Source organism: Vanacampus margaritifer, chromosome 5, assembly GCF_051991255.1.
Source record: "Vanacampus margaritifer isolate UIUO_Vmar chromosome 5, RoL_Vmar_1.0, whole genome shotgun sequence".
Lineage (NCBI taxonomy): Eukaryota > Metazoa > Chordata > Actinopteri > Syngnathiformes > Syngnathidae > Vanacampus > Vanacampus margaritifer.
This window is the reverse complement of record NC_135436.1, coordinates 11,413,846-11,427,857: the sequence shown is the minus strand read 5'-3', so window position 1 is coordinate 11,427,857 and position 14,012 is coordinate 11,413,846. Positions and strand designations below refer to the sequence as shown.

General features: G+C 38.1%; 2 protein-coding genes across 4 annotated transcripts; both read left to right on the top strand.

Annotated features, from left to right (window-relative positions):
* Nucleotides 1–4,791: 4,791 nt before the first annotated feature.
* Nucleotides 4,792–6,972, top strand: dmac2 (distal membrane arm assembly component 2). Its single transcript, XM_077566130.1, has 6 exons — nucleotides 4,792–4,871; nucleotides 5,071–5,261; nucleotides 5,710–5,790; nucleotides 6,074–6,213; nucleotides 6,321–6,483; nucleotides 6,591–6,972. The coding sequence occupies exons 1-6, from the start codon at nucleotides 4,854–4,856 to the stop codon at nucleotides 6,751–6,753; spliced, it is 756 nt and encodes a 251-aa protein (XP_077422256.1). The 5' UTR covers nucleotides 4,792–4,853; the 3' UTR covers nucleotides 6,754–6,972.
* A 926-nt stretch (nucleotides 6,973–7,898) lies between these two features.
* Nucleotides 7,899–13,933, top strand: sirt2 (sirtuin 2 (silent mating type information regulation 2, homolog) 2 (S. cerevisiae)). Of its 3 annotated transcripts, none has more exons than XM_077565215.1 (16): nucleotides 7,899–8,065; nucleotides 8,193–8,239; nucleotides 8,611–8,659; nucleotides 8,753–8,863; nucleotides 8,937–8,978; nucleotides 9,082–9,188; nucleotides 9,404–9,460; nucleotides 9,616–9,684; nucleotides 9,781–9,910; nucleotides 10,055–10,114; nucleotides 10,714–10,769; nucleotides 10,849–10,925; nucleotides 11,027–11,078; nucleotides 11,442–11,509; nucleotides 12,307–12,373; nucleotides 13,048–13,933. In XM_077565215.1, exons 1-16 carry the CDS (start codon nucleotides 8,050–8,052, stop codon nucleotides 13,153–13,155), a joined length of 1,116 nt encoding a protein of 371 aa, XP_077421341.1. In that variant the 5' UTR covers nucleotides 7,899–8,049; the 3' UTR covers nucleotides 13,156–13,933. The 3 variants fall into 3 exon arrangements, with proteins under 3 accessions (XP_077421341.1, XP_077421340.1, XP_077421342.1); XM_077565214.1 differs by having other exon boundaries at nucleotides 9,076–9,188; XM_077565216.1 differs by lacking the exon at nucleotides 8,193–8,239 and having other exon boundaries at nucleotides 7,924–8,065; nucleotides 9,076–9,188.
* The last annotated feature ends 79 nt before the right edge of the window (nucleotides 13,934–14,012 follow it).

The following is a 14,012-nucleotide window of genomic DNA, read 5'->3' as shown; positions in this document are numbered from 1 at the left end:
GACTCAATCTCACGTCCTCTGCACTGGGAGGCGGACGTGCTAACCAGTCAGCCACCGTGCCCTATGGCAGCATATGTTACTCCAAAATCTTTATGCACCGTTAGCATTAATGGTGCTTTTACAGATGTGCAATTAATCCATGCCATGAGCACTTAAGACACCCCCATACCATTACAGATGCTGGCTTTTGAACTTGGCGCTGAAAACATGCTGGATGGAGCTTTTCTTCTTTGGCCTGGAGGACAACACATCCATGAGTTCCAAAAATTTGAAATGTGGACTCGTCAGACCACAGCACACTTTGCGTCAATCCATCTCATATACATTTCCGACACAAGGACTGGAGTAGATCCACATGTAGTGATTAGTCATGTCGATAGTTCTCTAGAGTGCCGTTCCAATTTTTACATTGTCATTTCGTGACCCATCCCATTGGTTGTCCTGGTCTCTCAGTATGAAGCCATTGGCCCAGTACGGCCCGTCCACTAATGGTTTTCCTACTACAGAGATTCACAAACTCCACATGACCTTACGGGAGCAAGCCAAACTAACAACAAAGCAACCCTGACAGCCGCTAAGGGTCTTAAGAATGATGCAGCAGCTTGTGCATGTGTGTCTGAAAGCATAAGAGCTGTGTGTGTGTGTGTGTGTGTGTGTGTGTGTGTGTGTGTGTGTGTGTGTGTGTGTGTGTGTGTGTGTGTGTGTGTGCGTGTGTGTGTGTGTGTGTGTGTGTGTGTGTGTTGTGTGTGTGTAAAATCGGTTTAGGCGGTGTGAAAGAAGGAGCGAGACAGCCTGGGGCTAATGGCTTCCCCACAGGGCCACCACTTACTCCAACTCACAGCAAAAAGTGGGAAACCACAGGGGAACAGCAAAAGCTAAGACTTATAAAGCGTTCCTGTTTGCTCTGCGTAGGAGAAATACTCTATAAAGAATGAGTGACGTTGAAATATTCTTCTCAGCATGAGTGGAAGCACAGGCTCACGTTGTCACCCTGGGACCCGTATTTTCCGAGACCCACTTTTACACAAGTTAAGAACAATAAAGAAAATGCTTTGTTCAAAAATAGGCTTTAATAACATAATGTGCACCAGAGATTCAAAGTGCTTTTTGAACACCTTATTTAAAAAATAAATTGGAGCACAACTGCACAGACAAAAATTAATAAAATGGAATATTATGGTTGCATAAAATAACAATATTAGTAAGTCTTGAAATGAAGGATGAAGACAGCCTGAATTATCAATTTAAACGCCAGTGGCATTTGTTGTAATGGGAAAAGCTCTTTAAATGCTGCTGTAAGTTGCCTATGAAATTCAAATGAGTCATTTTTTGATGATCTGTCGGCGACCCATTTTTGACTCCCAAAGGTGACCTTATCCAATCAGGTAGGAGAACGATAAGTTTTCGCATTTTAGGTAACAAACATGCTTTTAGATCTCCAAATTTAGTTTATATTGGAGTGAAATATGCGTAATATGTGACATTCCTTGAAACAATGCATTCTCCGGCAAGGCTACAGTTAGCAAACAGCAACCTTCAAAATAAAACGCTAACTAATTGACTTGCATCGTTAAGATTCATCTTGAGATTGAACGGATATTGTCAGTGGTCTGAACTTTGCTTCAAAATCTTGAGATCAAACTTAAAGGATAGGCTTGTTTCTTTTCTCACGTGGTTCTGAAATATTTGATTTCCATAACGTTTCAGCCATTATTGGGCTATGGTGACCTGCTTTTCAAGACACTAACAGTTCACCACCTCAAAAAATGAATACCATTGACCACTGTTCATTGTGTTTCATTACTAAAGATGAAAACCGAATTACATTCTGTATTCTACTGTCGGATACCCATCCTTGTAAGTCGGCGGATGTTCACACGGGTTAACTTACTTTCATATGCAAAACTGTTCTTGGGCTGCCTACTACAAATCCCCGTGATCACAGTATGCTACAAATTCAAAGCCAGTATGCTCTTTGCTCACATCCCAACTGATGCAAATCTGAAATCCCAAGGTTGACGACTTGGGAAGACACTTTTAAATATACAGTACGGCACCCAACACCCAATTTGACGTTTTCTGAACTTGTCTCTCTTTGTATTATTTCCACTCCATCTGATTTTTCCTTGATAATGTCATCATGTTGTTTGTGGTTCATTAAAATAAATTGTGTTACCTCAAAATATATTTTTTTCCATATAAGAACACCGGGAGTCAGTTATCGACTGCAATTTGTTCTAGATTGTCCGGTTCAGTAGCGTCCAGTCACATCACTTGGTTTACGGCTCGCCATTAGTCCATTTCAACAACAACTTTAGATTTCTATGGAAGAACATTGTAGAACAAGACATCAAGAGAGAGATTTAAAAAGTGAGCATCCATTGATTTGATTCTCACAAATATACTTACATAACATTCGCAGAGGGGAAAAAAGCAAACAGGTTTACTACACAATGGCTGAATGTGTATATCTGTTCACTAAACGAAAAATAACTGGTGCCTTGGTAGGTCAACCCATAGATTGTTTTATGCAGTATATTGTATGTGTAGCCTACTGTAGATGACTCATTCAACAGATTGGCTATGGATGTACTGGGATACGTCTGCATGTCTGTCATACTGAATGTGGCAGATCCCTTTGTGAACTAATGCAAGTAAATGAACTGAACTTATGTTAAATTCATTAGCATGCATGTTAATTATATTAATTTGATAGGTTATGTTACAGTAATAACATATCTTACTGTGTAAGTGCCATAATTATTCCCTTATTTTACTCATTACATGCTCATTAAGCATCATGTGCCACCTCAAAATGAGATCCAGTCTCAACCCAGCCACTCCACTGAATATTCTCTGGGCTGGCTCCAGCTGCTTTGGCCAGACTACATTAATTGGCAGTTTAAAACAATGATATAGGGTAAATCTGCATTTGAATTATGAATACAATTTGTATACAAGTCAATGTAAAAATGGATTTTGCTTTAAAAAAAAACCTCACTTTGTCCACTTTGAAATAACTAAATTAATCATTTGGCAGCTTTTTGAAAGTTGACTTCAATTCCAGTTGCATGCTGTTCAAGAGTACTGCATATGAGAAACTATACATTCTTTATGGATCTATGCTTTCGAGCACTCAAACATCATACTACTACTACTACATGTTTCTTTTTAAATATCCATTAAGGTCGGGTAAAAGATTGATGAGTAAAATCAAAGGTGCAGTTAAAACCATGGAGTTATAAAAAAGCTATTCCATTATTACTGTATGATGAAGTCCAAAGGGAAATACTTTGATTTAACTACATCATTGTTCTTGGCACTTTAAAGTAAAGTCTCAGAGCTGCATACACAATATTTTCATGTTCAAGCACATCCCATTATAATGATCCATCGACCATCCACGGGTTTTCTGTGTCGCTTATCCTCACTTGGGTTGTTGAGGAGCCGATCCCAGCTGTCTTTGGGCAAGAGGCTGGGGCATACCTTCAACTTGTTGCCAGCCAATTGCATGACACACATAGACAAACAACCATTTAATTAGGATATTCTCTGTATCACACTCTGTTATACTTATTATCTACCACAACACATCCTTACCACTTCATTCATCCACTCACTGGCCTGTACACTGACAGCTCAAATTGGAAAGCAAGCGTGTGAGCCATGAATTTTCTTTTTAATTGGCGCTATCAGCTCAGCAGGTGCCAGACATCTCTCGCATGTGTGTGTGTTTGTGTGTGTGTGCATGCGTGTGATGTCAGTTATTAATATATTCATTATGTACTGTAATACAAGTAGTAAAACTGGCTGCGTTCAGAATTATTCACTTCTATGTAGTGGACTAAAAAATATATATATATATTTTTTTTAAATACAACTTAAGTGCACTGTTAGGTAAACATCATTGCAATCGCGCAATTACAACATTCCCTGCACCTTCAGCAATAAATACTGAATAAATAAATAATGATGTAAAACATTGTAGCGCTTTAAGATGTATGTAGTAAATGATTTCAAACAAAGAACTCATTGCCCAGTGGTGTTGTGATGTGTCACACTACTTAAAGATATGTTGTCTTGTACTGAAAATTAACGAATAACCCAGAAACAGAATTGTTTTTTCTTCGTCTTCACAATGCCACATCATTTTCTAGTGACAGTCCGTTGTTCATTACTTTATGCGATGAGAAAAGGGCAGAAGTCAACCAACTATTTTAAAAAGACGCACTCCTTTTTGTGTACTGAATAATGCAAAGAACTACCAGGTTGACTATGTGTTGCACACAATTCTGAATTAATAAATTTGCACAAATTATTTTTCGATAAGTCATTTCCTCATTCCTCCTCGTTTGCAAATTGTGCGTAAATGTTACGGTTTTGTACTACAATGACAATGACATTTGACAACAAAAAATGTTAGATGTGGCTCACTGGTAAGTGGCACTATTTTTCCAATTTGATTTATTTATTAAGAATAGCCACGCAAAGCAAAATAAATATATATTTTTTTAAATAAATCACTCGTGAGCATTTTTTTTAATAGGTCTAGTTCTACTTATGCTGATGGGCCCCATTTTAATGACCTGTGATAGATGGGATAAGGGAGGCACATTCAAATAGTAATACACAACGGTGTACTCATTATTTAGGGCCCTGTAAAGTGGATGGAGAGTGATTCAGAACACAGTAAATCCAAGGTATGTTTCAGATTGACGACTGTAACAGAAAAGGCGGTAAAGACTTAAATACAAGCTTGCAGCGACACCCTGTGGGCAAAACAGTATTTTCCTCATACGCGGAAGACATTTTTGACCCTCGTGATTTTCTGTAGAAGCAATGAAGCACATATCATGTCTGCCCCCTTGGTGGTAAGTTACCCTTCACATTTGGGCTTTTATTATATAAGTTACCGAAATACTTAACAAACATGTACTTACACCCATCGAATGGCACGCTTACTTACGTGTGCTACCTTCGTTCTTCCGTTAGCTACTTTCAAACATAGACTACGGTGCACGGTTTGGCCGTAATATGGTTAATTGTGTTTTTGATTCCTCTGCTCACTAGTCTCTACTCGGGTGCTGTCAGCGGTCATCTCGACTCCTAGTTGCTAGGCGATCATGGAGCTCCAGCCCTGTGAGCTTGCCTCTCCTGCGCGAGAGGCTGCTCCACTTCCTCAACCAGCGTTTCTATGACATCGAGATGCTCCACAGCTGGAAGTCTCGGATGAAAAGGAGAGAGCTTCGGACGAAGAATGCGTAAGAAAATGTTCATAAACATGTAGGCAGCAGGCTAGACTATAACCTTTACAGGTGAACTTACCTGACCTCAAAAGTTTTGAATGCACATGTGCAAATATTCGGTGTTTCAGTATCCCTTGCAAAATGTGCTGTACTCTTACAAGGAGCTGAATAGCAAAATTCAAAACATGTGAATGTTTGCTCCATTAATTGTTTGCCACAAAGGGACTGAAAGAGTCTCAAAAATGTATACAACTGACATCCTTGGAAATTTTTGAGGATCAAACACCTGTTGTGAATTTTTAGCACCTCGTTAGAAAATAGCATGTTGCGCAAAATGTCCTGAAACATGAAACAGTTGGACATGTGCACTAAAAACTTTCGATAAGGTCACCTGATAAGGATCATCCTGAAATGTTTTTCAAAAGCATGTTTTCTGAATCATGAAACTGTATGTTTGTCACAGGCACTACAGTTACACTAAGGACATGTATGGGGCTGATATTGCAACAGCCTACTATGTCTTGTGTTCAAAGGGAGGATTTCGGTAAGTACCATTTTCGTGCTTGGAAAAAGTGTTGTTTTTGTCTCCATACGTGGAAAGGAGTGTGAAAGGAAGATATGAAAGATTGGTTGCCTCACCCTTCAAATGACAAGCATTGACCTCCGTCATTGAAATGGGCTATATTCCCATTATATTCCCATTCACTAAATAAAGGAAAGCCCACAATGGTCACTGAAATAACTTGAAGCTGATAAGACGATGGATGGATGGATCATTTATTTTTGAAATGTTCAAGCCTCTTTACATGTCTGCTGTGTGTCTTCAGATTTGTTGGACATTCAGAATGGTTCCGTGCAGACCAGAAGGGCAATTTCAATTGGGACTTCTTGAATTACAAAGACACGCCTGTTGAGGAAATAGACATGAGCAATACAATCATCAACTACAGTGGACTGTCTAACTTGGGTACTGATATTAATAGATCTTTCCCGAATTTCAGTTTTTTTTTGCTTTCTTGTACTTATGTACTGCTATGAGCTTCATCAGTATGGTTGGTACTTATTCTCATTCAGAGGGACAAAAATCTTTGAAGACTCTGTCCTTACAAGGATGCTCTGAGGTGGACGACTGGTTCTTGGCTCGGCTGCATATGTTCCGGGACTCTTTGAAGGAGCTGGATATCTCGCATTGCCCAAACATCACCACAGGCGGACTGGCTGCCCTGAGGAATCTCAAGTAATTCACACTCATGGGGGTTTAGCTAACTTACTAATTTACTTACATGTTAATTATCATTGCTGCTCTGTTACATGTTCCTTTTTTGTGCAACCTTTGTGCTGCAGGGGACTGCGGCGTCTGGACGTGTCAGCCCTTCCAGGGATTTCGACACCTGGCTTGGTGATCATCCTGCTAGAAGAGATGTTACCGCAATGTGAGATCATTGCTTCTGGTTACGATCACAGTTTGAAGCCAGAAGGAGTTGAGGAAGTGGGCAGTCAAGGGTAGGAGAAAAAAAATATTGGAAATAAAAACATCCAATATGAATAATGAATAAACACAAGTACCATGAACCAACTTTGTTGATTTCCATCCATATTCGATGATTTGGGTTGGATCTACAGTATGTATTGTCTTCACGTGTGTAAGGAAGGAGGATTTTGAAAATCATGGTATATGTTAACTGTGTATATAGTTATGTTTTCAATAAAGGCTGATATGATCTGACTTGATTCACGATCTTATTTGTAAATGCATTACCTTAATCTGTGAGTCTATAGGTCATGAGGACAAATCAGATCGGATGTACAGTTGCAGGCTACATCTTTAGGTGTGCAATCCAATGATATTAAGCTCATACAACAGCCAGAAAAAAAATCTGTTTAAAAAAAGTTAATAATACTCTGTTTGGATCAACACTCTGAAGGGCATAACTTTGCTATTAAATGTATGCTTGTAGTGAGAATAGAATTGAATCAGTCTTCAATGTCATTGTACAGTATGTTATTTTGCATCATACTGAGTTATATTACTTTGCTATGTGTGAGAGTCATAATTCCTGATGTGTACTGGAATACACCACAAACAAACCACAACAATAAATGTGTATTATTTATTTATATTTTTCATTTAATGTACTTCACACAAATGCATTAGTCATGTCAAAGTGACAAGAAAAACAATAAACATGGTTTTGTTTATGTTGGGGTGCGGGTAGGGGAGTGCCAATGTATTGACAAATATACTACGTGGCTGATGATACAATTATCTGTATTATCTGTAACATATAAATTAATAAATTAAGTATGAACCCAAATCCGCAGTCCATTTTGTGATTGCTGCATTGAACCCGAAAAGAGGAAGTGAAGACGATTGTGACTAAGTAAACGTGAATTAGTTAAATATATCACAACAGCGTTGTAACATGCAGTAGCCTACTGTGCTTACCATGCATTGTAAAACTGATAGCTGAAAGCAATATTTGCAGATTTCACGTGCAATTTGTTAAAAATGTTGTTTCTTACTTTGAAAGTAGTATTTTCCATCCCTCCTCCAAGTAACAATTATCGAAGAAGTGATTTGAATACATATTAATGTGCACATGTTCTACATATTGTGTTAAAGGAGAGCTAAGGTAGGAACCAATAGTGCCTGCCAAAGAAACACGGATGATGTATTTTGACGGACAACAACATAAGCTAGCTGAAAGCCTGTCACGACTCACTACGGTGTGACAACAGTTTCGCAGTTTAAACCAGTCATCATTCAGACCCTTGTGCTTGAAAGGGTTCCACAAGCGAATAAATGTCCGAGGCATCAGGTAGGATAACTTTGATTTCAACATTATATACCAGGCGTTCTTTCGTCCCTCCAGCTAACCATAACATAAACTTGGCGAAATAGCATTCCCAACAAGTTACATTTGAATGTTTGTTTTGCATTTTTAGAACCTCCCAACAAAAAAGAAGAGGAGGAAACCACATCTGAACCAGAGGTAAATAAATATAATACATTAAAAATAGACGATTAGTCTATGTTTGTTGATAGCTGTCAGTAGCCGACACGGTTAACTCTTGACTGCCCAGATTATGAAAACAAGGCGCTTTAGTTTGAACAACAGGAAAGATGGAGAGTCAATTTCAATGCAAAACATAATATCTACAAATTCAGAACGTGTCCATCTTGAACTACCGATAAGCTATTTCATACGGTTTGACGTGTGATGAGACAATAAGGGCCGGACAACAAGAAACACTTCTAGAGTGTTTCTGCGATCATCCAGTAATACTTGTAATATGTTACGGACTAGATTTGCTCCAAATGTAATCACTGGTAAAATGTCCGTTGTTTTTTTATTCCTGATAGGAGCAATCTGACGGCAGCAGTGACGAAGAAGCGGCTGGAAACTCTGAGAGTATGTCATTAACATCAACTTCTTCTTATTTTTATTGAACTACTTGTAGTTATTAAGTGTCATTTAACATGTAATGATCACTTATCCTGCCAGTGGACTTCCTGCGAAACTTGTTCTCCCGCACTCTGGGCATCGGCACCCCAGAAAAGGTTTTGGATGACTTGACTTTGGAAGGAGTGGCCAAATACATTATGAGTGGCAAATGTGAGTCTTCATTTATGGTCTTTCACCTCAACTGACCTTTATGAATAGGTTTATTGAGAGGTGTTTCTTTCAGGTAAAAACATCATCTGTATGGCTGGAGCAGGTATATCCACATGTGAGTATCCAACAGAAGGAAAACAATTAGTAGTTAATAGATAAACATTTGGTGATAATGTACCTTAACTGGAAACCACCATTTTAAATCTGTACAACTACAGCTGCTGGGATTCCCGATTTTCGCTCACCCAATACTGGGCTATATGCAAACATGCAGAAATATAACTTGCCCTACCCGGAAGCCATCTTCCAATTAGATTATTTCAAGGTCAGTATATTCAATATTTTTTTTATGTTACAAAGAAGCACATGAATAAAACAACATAACATGACAACTTTACATGAATCAAGAAAGCAAGAATAACGTAACGTCATCCGTCCATTGTGACCATGTTTTCCCATCACTCAATTTTAATAGTGATGTCTGTCTAGGGAAATAATTTTCTCTGTTTTCACTGACCCAGTTTTCTTTTTCTGTCCTAGAAACATCCAGAGCCGTTCTTTGCCTTGGCCAAGGAGCTTTATCCAGGAGAGTTCAGGGTATAGCGTACTGTATAATGCTACCAAGTAGGCCACAATGAATGCTGGGGCGGGGGGGGCATTACATAATGATATATTCTAAATGCTTTCAATTTTGTCAGCAATGGAATGGATTTTTGTGGTTTTTGGTCTCCTTCATTTGACTTTTCTTGTAGCCGACTGTGTGTCACTACTTCATGAAGCTGCTGAAGGACAAAGGCCTCCTGAAGCGCTGCTACACACAGGCAAGAAAATAAAGTTACTCGCAGTCTTTACTTAACAAACTGCAACCTCCTCCCCACTGTTTGTCTGTTAACATTGATGTGTTGGTGATCATTTAGAATATTGACACCCTGGAACGAGTAGCCGGGCTTGAGAGCGGGGATCTTATTGAAGCCCATGGAACCTTTTTCACATCCCACTGCGTCAAATTCACTTGCCGCAAAGAGTACAACTTGGAATGGATGAAAGGTGTCTTTTTTTCTACCTTTTAATCATTGTGATAATAATTTATGTTTATATCGAGTTTTTCAAGAAAGCTAAGTACAGTAAAAGTTTGTTACTTGTGTTGGACTTAAATTTTTTGGGACTAAAACCTCTTTCTTTTGTTTGCAGAAAAAATATTTTCTGATGATATTCCTAAATGTGAAAAATGCAGCAGTCTGGTCAAACCAGGTCAGTTTTTTTTCTTTCTCTTCTCTAGTGTACTTTTTTTCCTTTTTACTGTAGTACTCTTTCATTCTCCATGGCCATACTTTATGGCAGCGTTGGGCATCTAACCTAAATACTGGAGGGGGCCACAATTTTTCATCAGTGCAACTAACAAGATGTATGACAAAAAATGTTATTTTAGATATGGACAAAATATGTGCTCTTAATACTGTTGATAATCATTTTTAAGGCATGTATAAAAGATCCACTATCTTAACCTTACAACAAAGGGTTTGAAGGAAACAACAAAATAACCACATACTGTACCCCCCCACTGCAAAGGGCTCTCACATAAAAATTACCATTCAAGGACGGCACAAAATGTGCCGTTTCCTATTTCTTCCATTTAATTTTGGAAAAAAACTATTTGTAATTATCAGCATTTTTTCAAAGAATTATTTGGGTTTGTTAAAAAAATCTAAATAAATGTTTTCATTTTTTTGTTTTTTTATTAATCAAGGGACCACTCAGAGTGTACAGTATATTCATATTTAATATTACTGACACTGTAACATTTTACAGTTTATATTCCACTCATGGCTTCATCTTTTCTTCATACCAAGATATTGTCTTCTTTGGCGAGAGTCTACCAGTACGGTTTTTCACATCAATGAAGATGGTGAGCTGCCTAGTACATGTACATGTTTGGAAACGATGTCTTACAAATGTCTGTACTTATTTCCTTTTTGCACATCCAGGATTTCCCACGTTGTGATCTTCTCATCATCATGGGGACATCTCTGCAGGTTCAGCCTTTTGCAAGTCTGGTTAGCAGGTACTAGATTTCGTCTTCCTTTAACGCAGACTAGGCACAGCAACTTTGAGACATTTTTTTCCCCCTTTTGTCAATCTCCCTTTGTTGTTTGCTCTACTTAGGGTTTCGAAAAGCTGCCCAAGGTTGCTCATCAACATGGAAAAAACTGGCCAGGTGAGCTTCGGGGCTTGTGCAGGGGGTCCTGGCTTTACTTGTGTTCCTACAGTGACAACATAACCTGAAATCATTTAACCTATGTGTGGTAGTCTATCACTAACTATGCAGTAGTAAAGTAATTATTTCAGTAAATATTTGTGTAAAGCACTTCTAGGCCGTAATTATAAAACAGTCAAATGAAAAAGTGTAGCATTAAGTAACTGAGCTTCTTGAGCACAATTGGGGGCTATTTGTGATTGCCCTGTCTGTATTTAAACCAACAACCCCATGATCAGTATTTGGTATCTTAATTTATATTTGTCTTTTCATTTTAATTGTGTGTCTGCTGTTCTACAAGCATTTTATTTATTTTTTTTGCAGGCTGATCCTATGTTAGGTCTGCTGGGCTTTGGAGGAGGGATGGATTTTGACTCGGACAAGGCTTACAGGTAATGCGATTGTTTCACCTGTTTTTTCTGTTAACGCTAACAAGCAACTCTCAGAAGGCTGACACATTCGCAGAAATACATGTGTCCAAACATGCAGAATTTGATTCTGGTTTAGGTTGATCTATTTATCTATTTTTTGTTGGTTTCTCTGTTTGTGTCATCGGTATGTGTTCCACAAATATTATAGGAACATAACTGGGCAATCATAAGAAATTCTAAAGTGATACATCCAAACATGTCGACAGAAAAGTAACCGGAAATGGATGTGAAAACATTGTATACCAGCAGAGGGCGACAAAGACAAAGAATGAATGAGTTCTTTATTAACGTTTCTGCAGGAAGGTCTTTTTTTTCCCTACCAAAGGGTGAGTTTATAATCCATCCAGCCATCCATCCATTACATCTAACATAATAAAACAAAAAATGTCTGAATTTCATAATTTTACGCTTGGATCAAAAATACAAAACAGAAAAACGGGCCACAAGGCTGAATTTGATTTTAATGTTTAATTGGTCACGTTGCTGTCACAATTAGTCCAGTCCATGACCTCACGGTGACCATGACCAGGACGAATTATTATTGCTTCATCTGACACCGAAGATGTGTTTTTGCAGCAGTCCTTCTGCTCAGTCATTTTAGTCACTTTAGCAACTGTTTTACACTTAAAGGCAGATCTCATAAGATCAACTGAACAAAGACTTTTCATTATATTTGACTAATTATATTTTATTTATTATTTTAATTATATTTTGTGAATAGAATAGATGATATGTTGTGGATGTTTCTCCCTCTCCAGAGATGTTGCTCATATCAGTACATGTGATGATGGCTGCATGGCACTAGCTGACCTGCTGGGATGGAAGGCAAGTACCTGTCTACTGTAATATCAACTCTTGTACCTTCCCCTTCATCTGTTATTTGTTTTCATAGCTGTGTTACACTGAACTTTTGTCTGCATCATGTTATGTAAACTAAATACATAGTGCGTGCCCCAAATTAAGAGGTACCGCAATGCCCTCACATGAGGGCAAAGAAAGGCCAAGTGACCTTGAGCCGTTAATTGAAAGGCAAACACACAAATTCAAAGAACACTGCCAAGGAGCTGCTGTAGGACACCAACTCATGCTTATACACACACACACACACACACACACACACACACACACACACACACACACACACAAACAAACGGGTGAAATTGGGCCAACCTGACTCTATCTAACTTCTCTGATGTCACTAACCAGGCCACACCCTTTCAAGGCACATATAGTACAGCAACTACACTTTGTAAAACCAGTTTATTTTGGTTACATTATATTAACATATGTAAAAACGCAGCTCATTTTGAGGGATGGAATGAAATAATGGAATTTCAATTATTTTCAACATTGATTTAATATTCAAATATAAGTATAAGATGTAAGAACTGATGCCAAAACGCCTGCAACGTGCTGCTCTCATTCCACCACTTTTTTTGGCTTTGTGTGTCATTGATGTTAGCATTAGCCACCAAAATCAAATTGTCTCTTGTCTACAGGCGGAGTTGGAAGAATTAGTGAATCGGGAGCATGCCAGGATCGACAGTCAGGGCAAGGAGGCAAAGTCAAGTGAGAGCAAAGGTGCAAGCGCTTCATCAGTGGAGTAAAGAGGAGTGTAGTCTTTTGGAATGCTTAAGGTATTGTAGGTTGTCCTTAAAGGTGGATTATGAGCTGTGGATTATAGTATTTATTGTTTACAGCTGAAGCTTTTACAGCAGAGTAACATGCTCCCAGAATTCCTTTGACATGCCATTCTTTTGTAAATATGGGTTTTTTGCACTTAAATTAAGGTACCTTGCTTCTGTTTGTTTTTTTTTGTTTTTTTTTAATGAATGATGTTCTGTTAACTCACATCACGCAACTCTATATAAGGTAGGCTGCATGGGTTGTTTGTACTGCAATAAACAGTGAGATTTTTCAACTGCTTTTAACAAATACTGTATGGTGACAGAGTTTAGACAGTGGAAGGAAATAGATTTACTACCAGAGTGGCAAGCTGGAAAAATGTTCTCCAGATCATTTGATGTTTATTTGTTTCTTCATCAAATTATAACCACCTAACATCGCTTCTCTTGGTATGCAAAATAATTATACCATCAACTAACAATGTCTTTGTAAGTAAACGAGGTGGATTGTTAATATACTAGTGCAATATTATGAAGAGGTGAAATTGTATTAAAATGTCTATTTTTAATTAACATCTATTCATTGCTCAGATTTGCATAAAATAACACTGTAATCACGAGTGACAAAGAGTTGCAGTAACACAAAATGGGATCACTTTAAGAGTCTGAATGGGGTCATCATATGTTGAGTAAACACAATATTAACATGTGAAAAAAATCTGAACATCTGCCAATAAATGTTATCTTTGTAAACTCATAATGTTTCTTCTGTCATTGAAATGTTGGTGAAACTATCAATTTGATGCCTTTTATGACCACCCAGTTTGAGCTTGCCAGAT

Coding starts and splice junctions, on each gene's coding strand:
- dmac2 (XM_077566130.1), top strand. Junction 5,262..5,709: donor GAGCTTCGGACGAAGAATGC/GTAAGAAAATGT, acceptor TGTTTGTCACAG/GCACTACAGTTACACTAAGG. Junction 5,791..6,073: donor TGTTCAAAGGGAGGATTTCG/GTAAGTACCATT, acceptor GTGTGTCTTCAG/ATTTGTTGGACATTCAGAAT.
- sirt2 (XM_077565214.1), top strand. Junction 8,240..8,610: donor AAACCACATCTGAACCAGAG/GTAAATAAATAT, acceptor TATTCCTGATAG/GAGCAATCTGACGGCAGCAG. Junction 12,374..13,047: donor CTGACCTGCTGGGATGGAAG/GCAAGTACCTGT, acceptor TCTTGTCTACAG/GCGGAGTTGGAAGAATTAGT.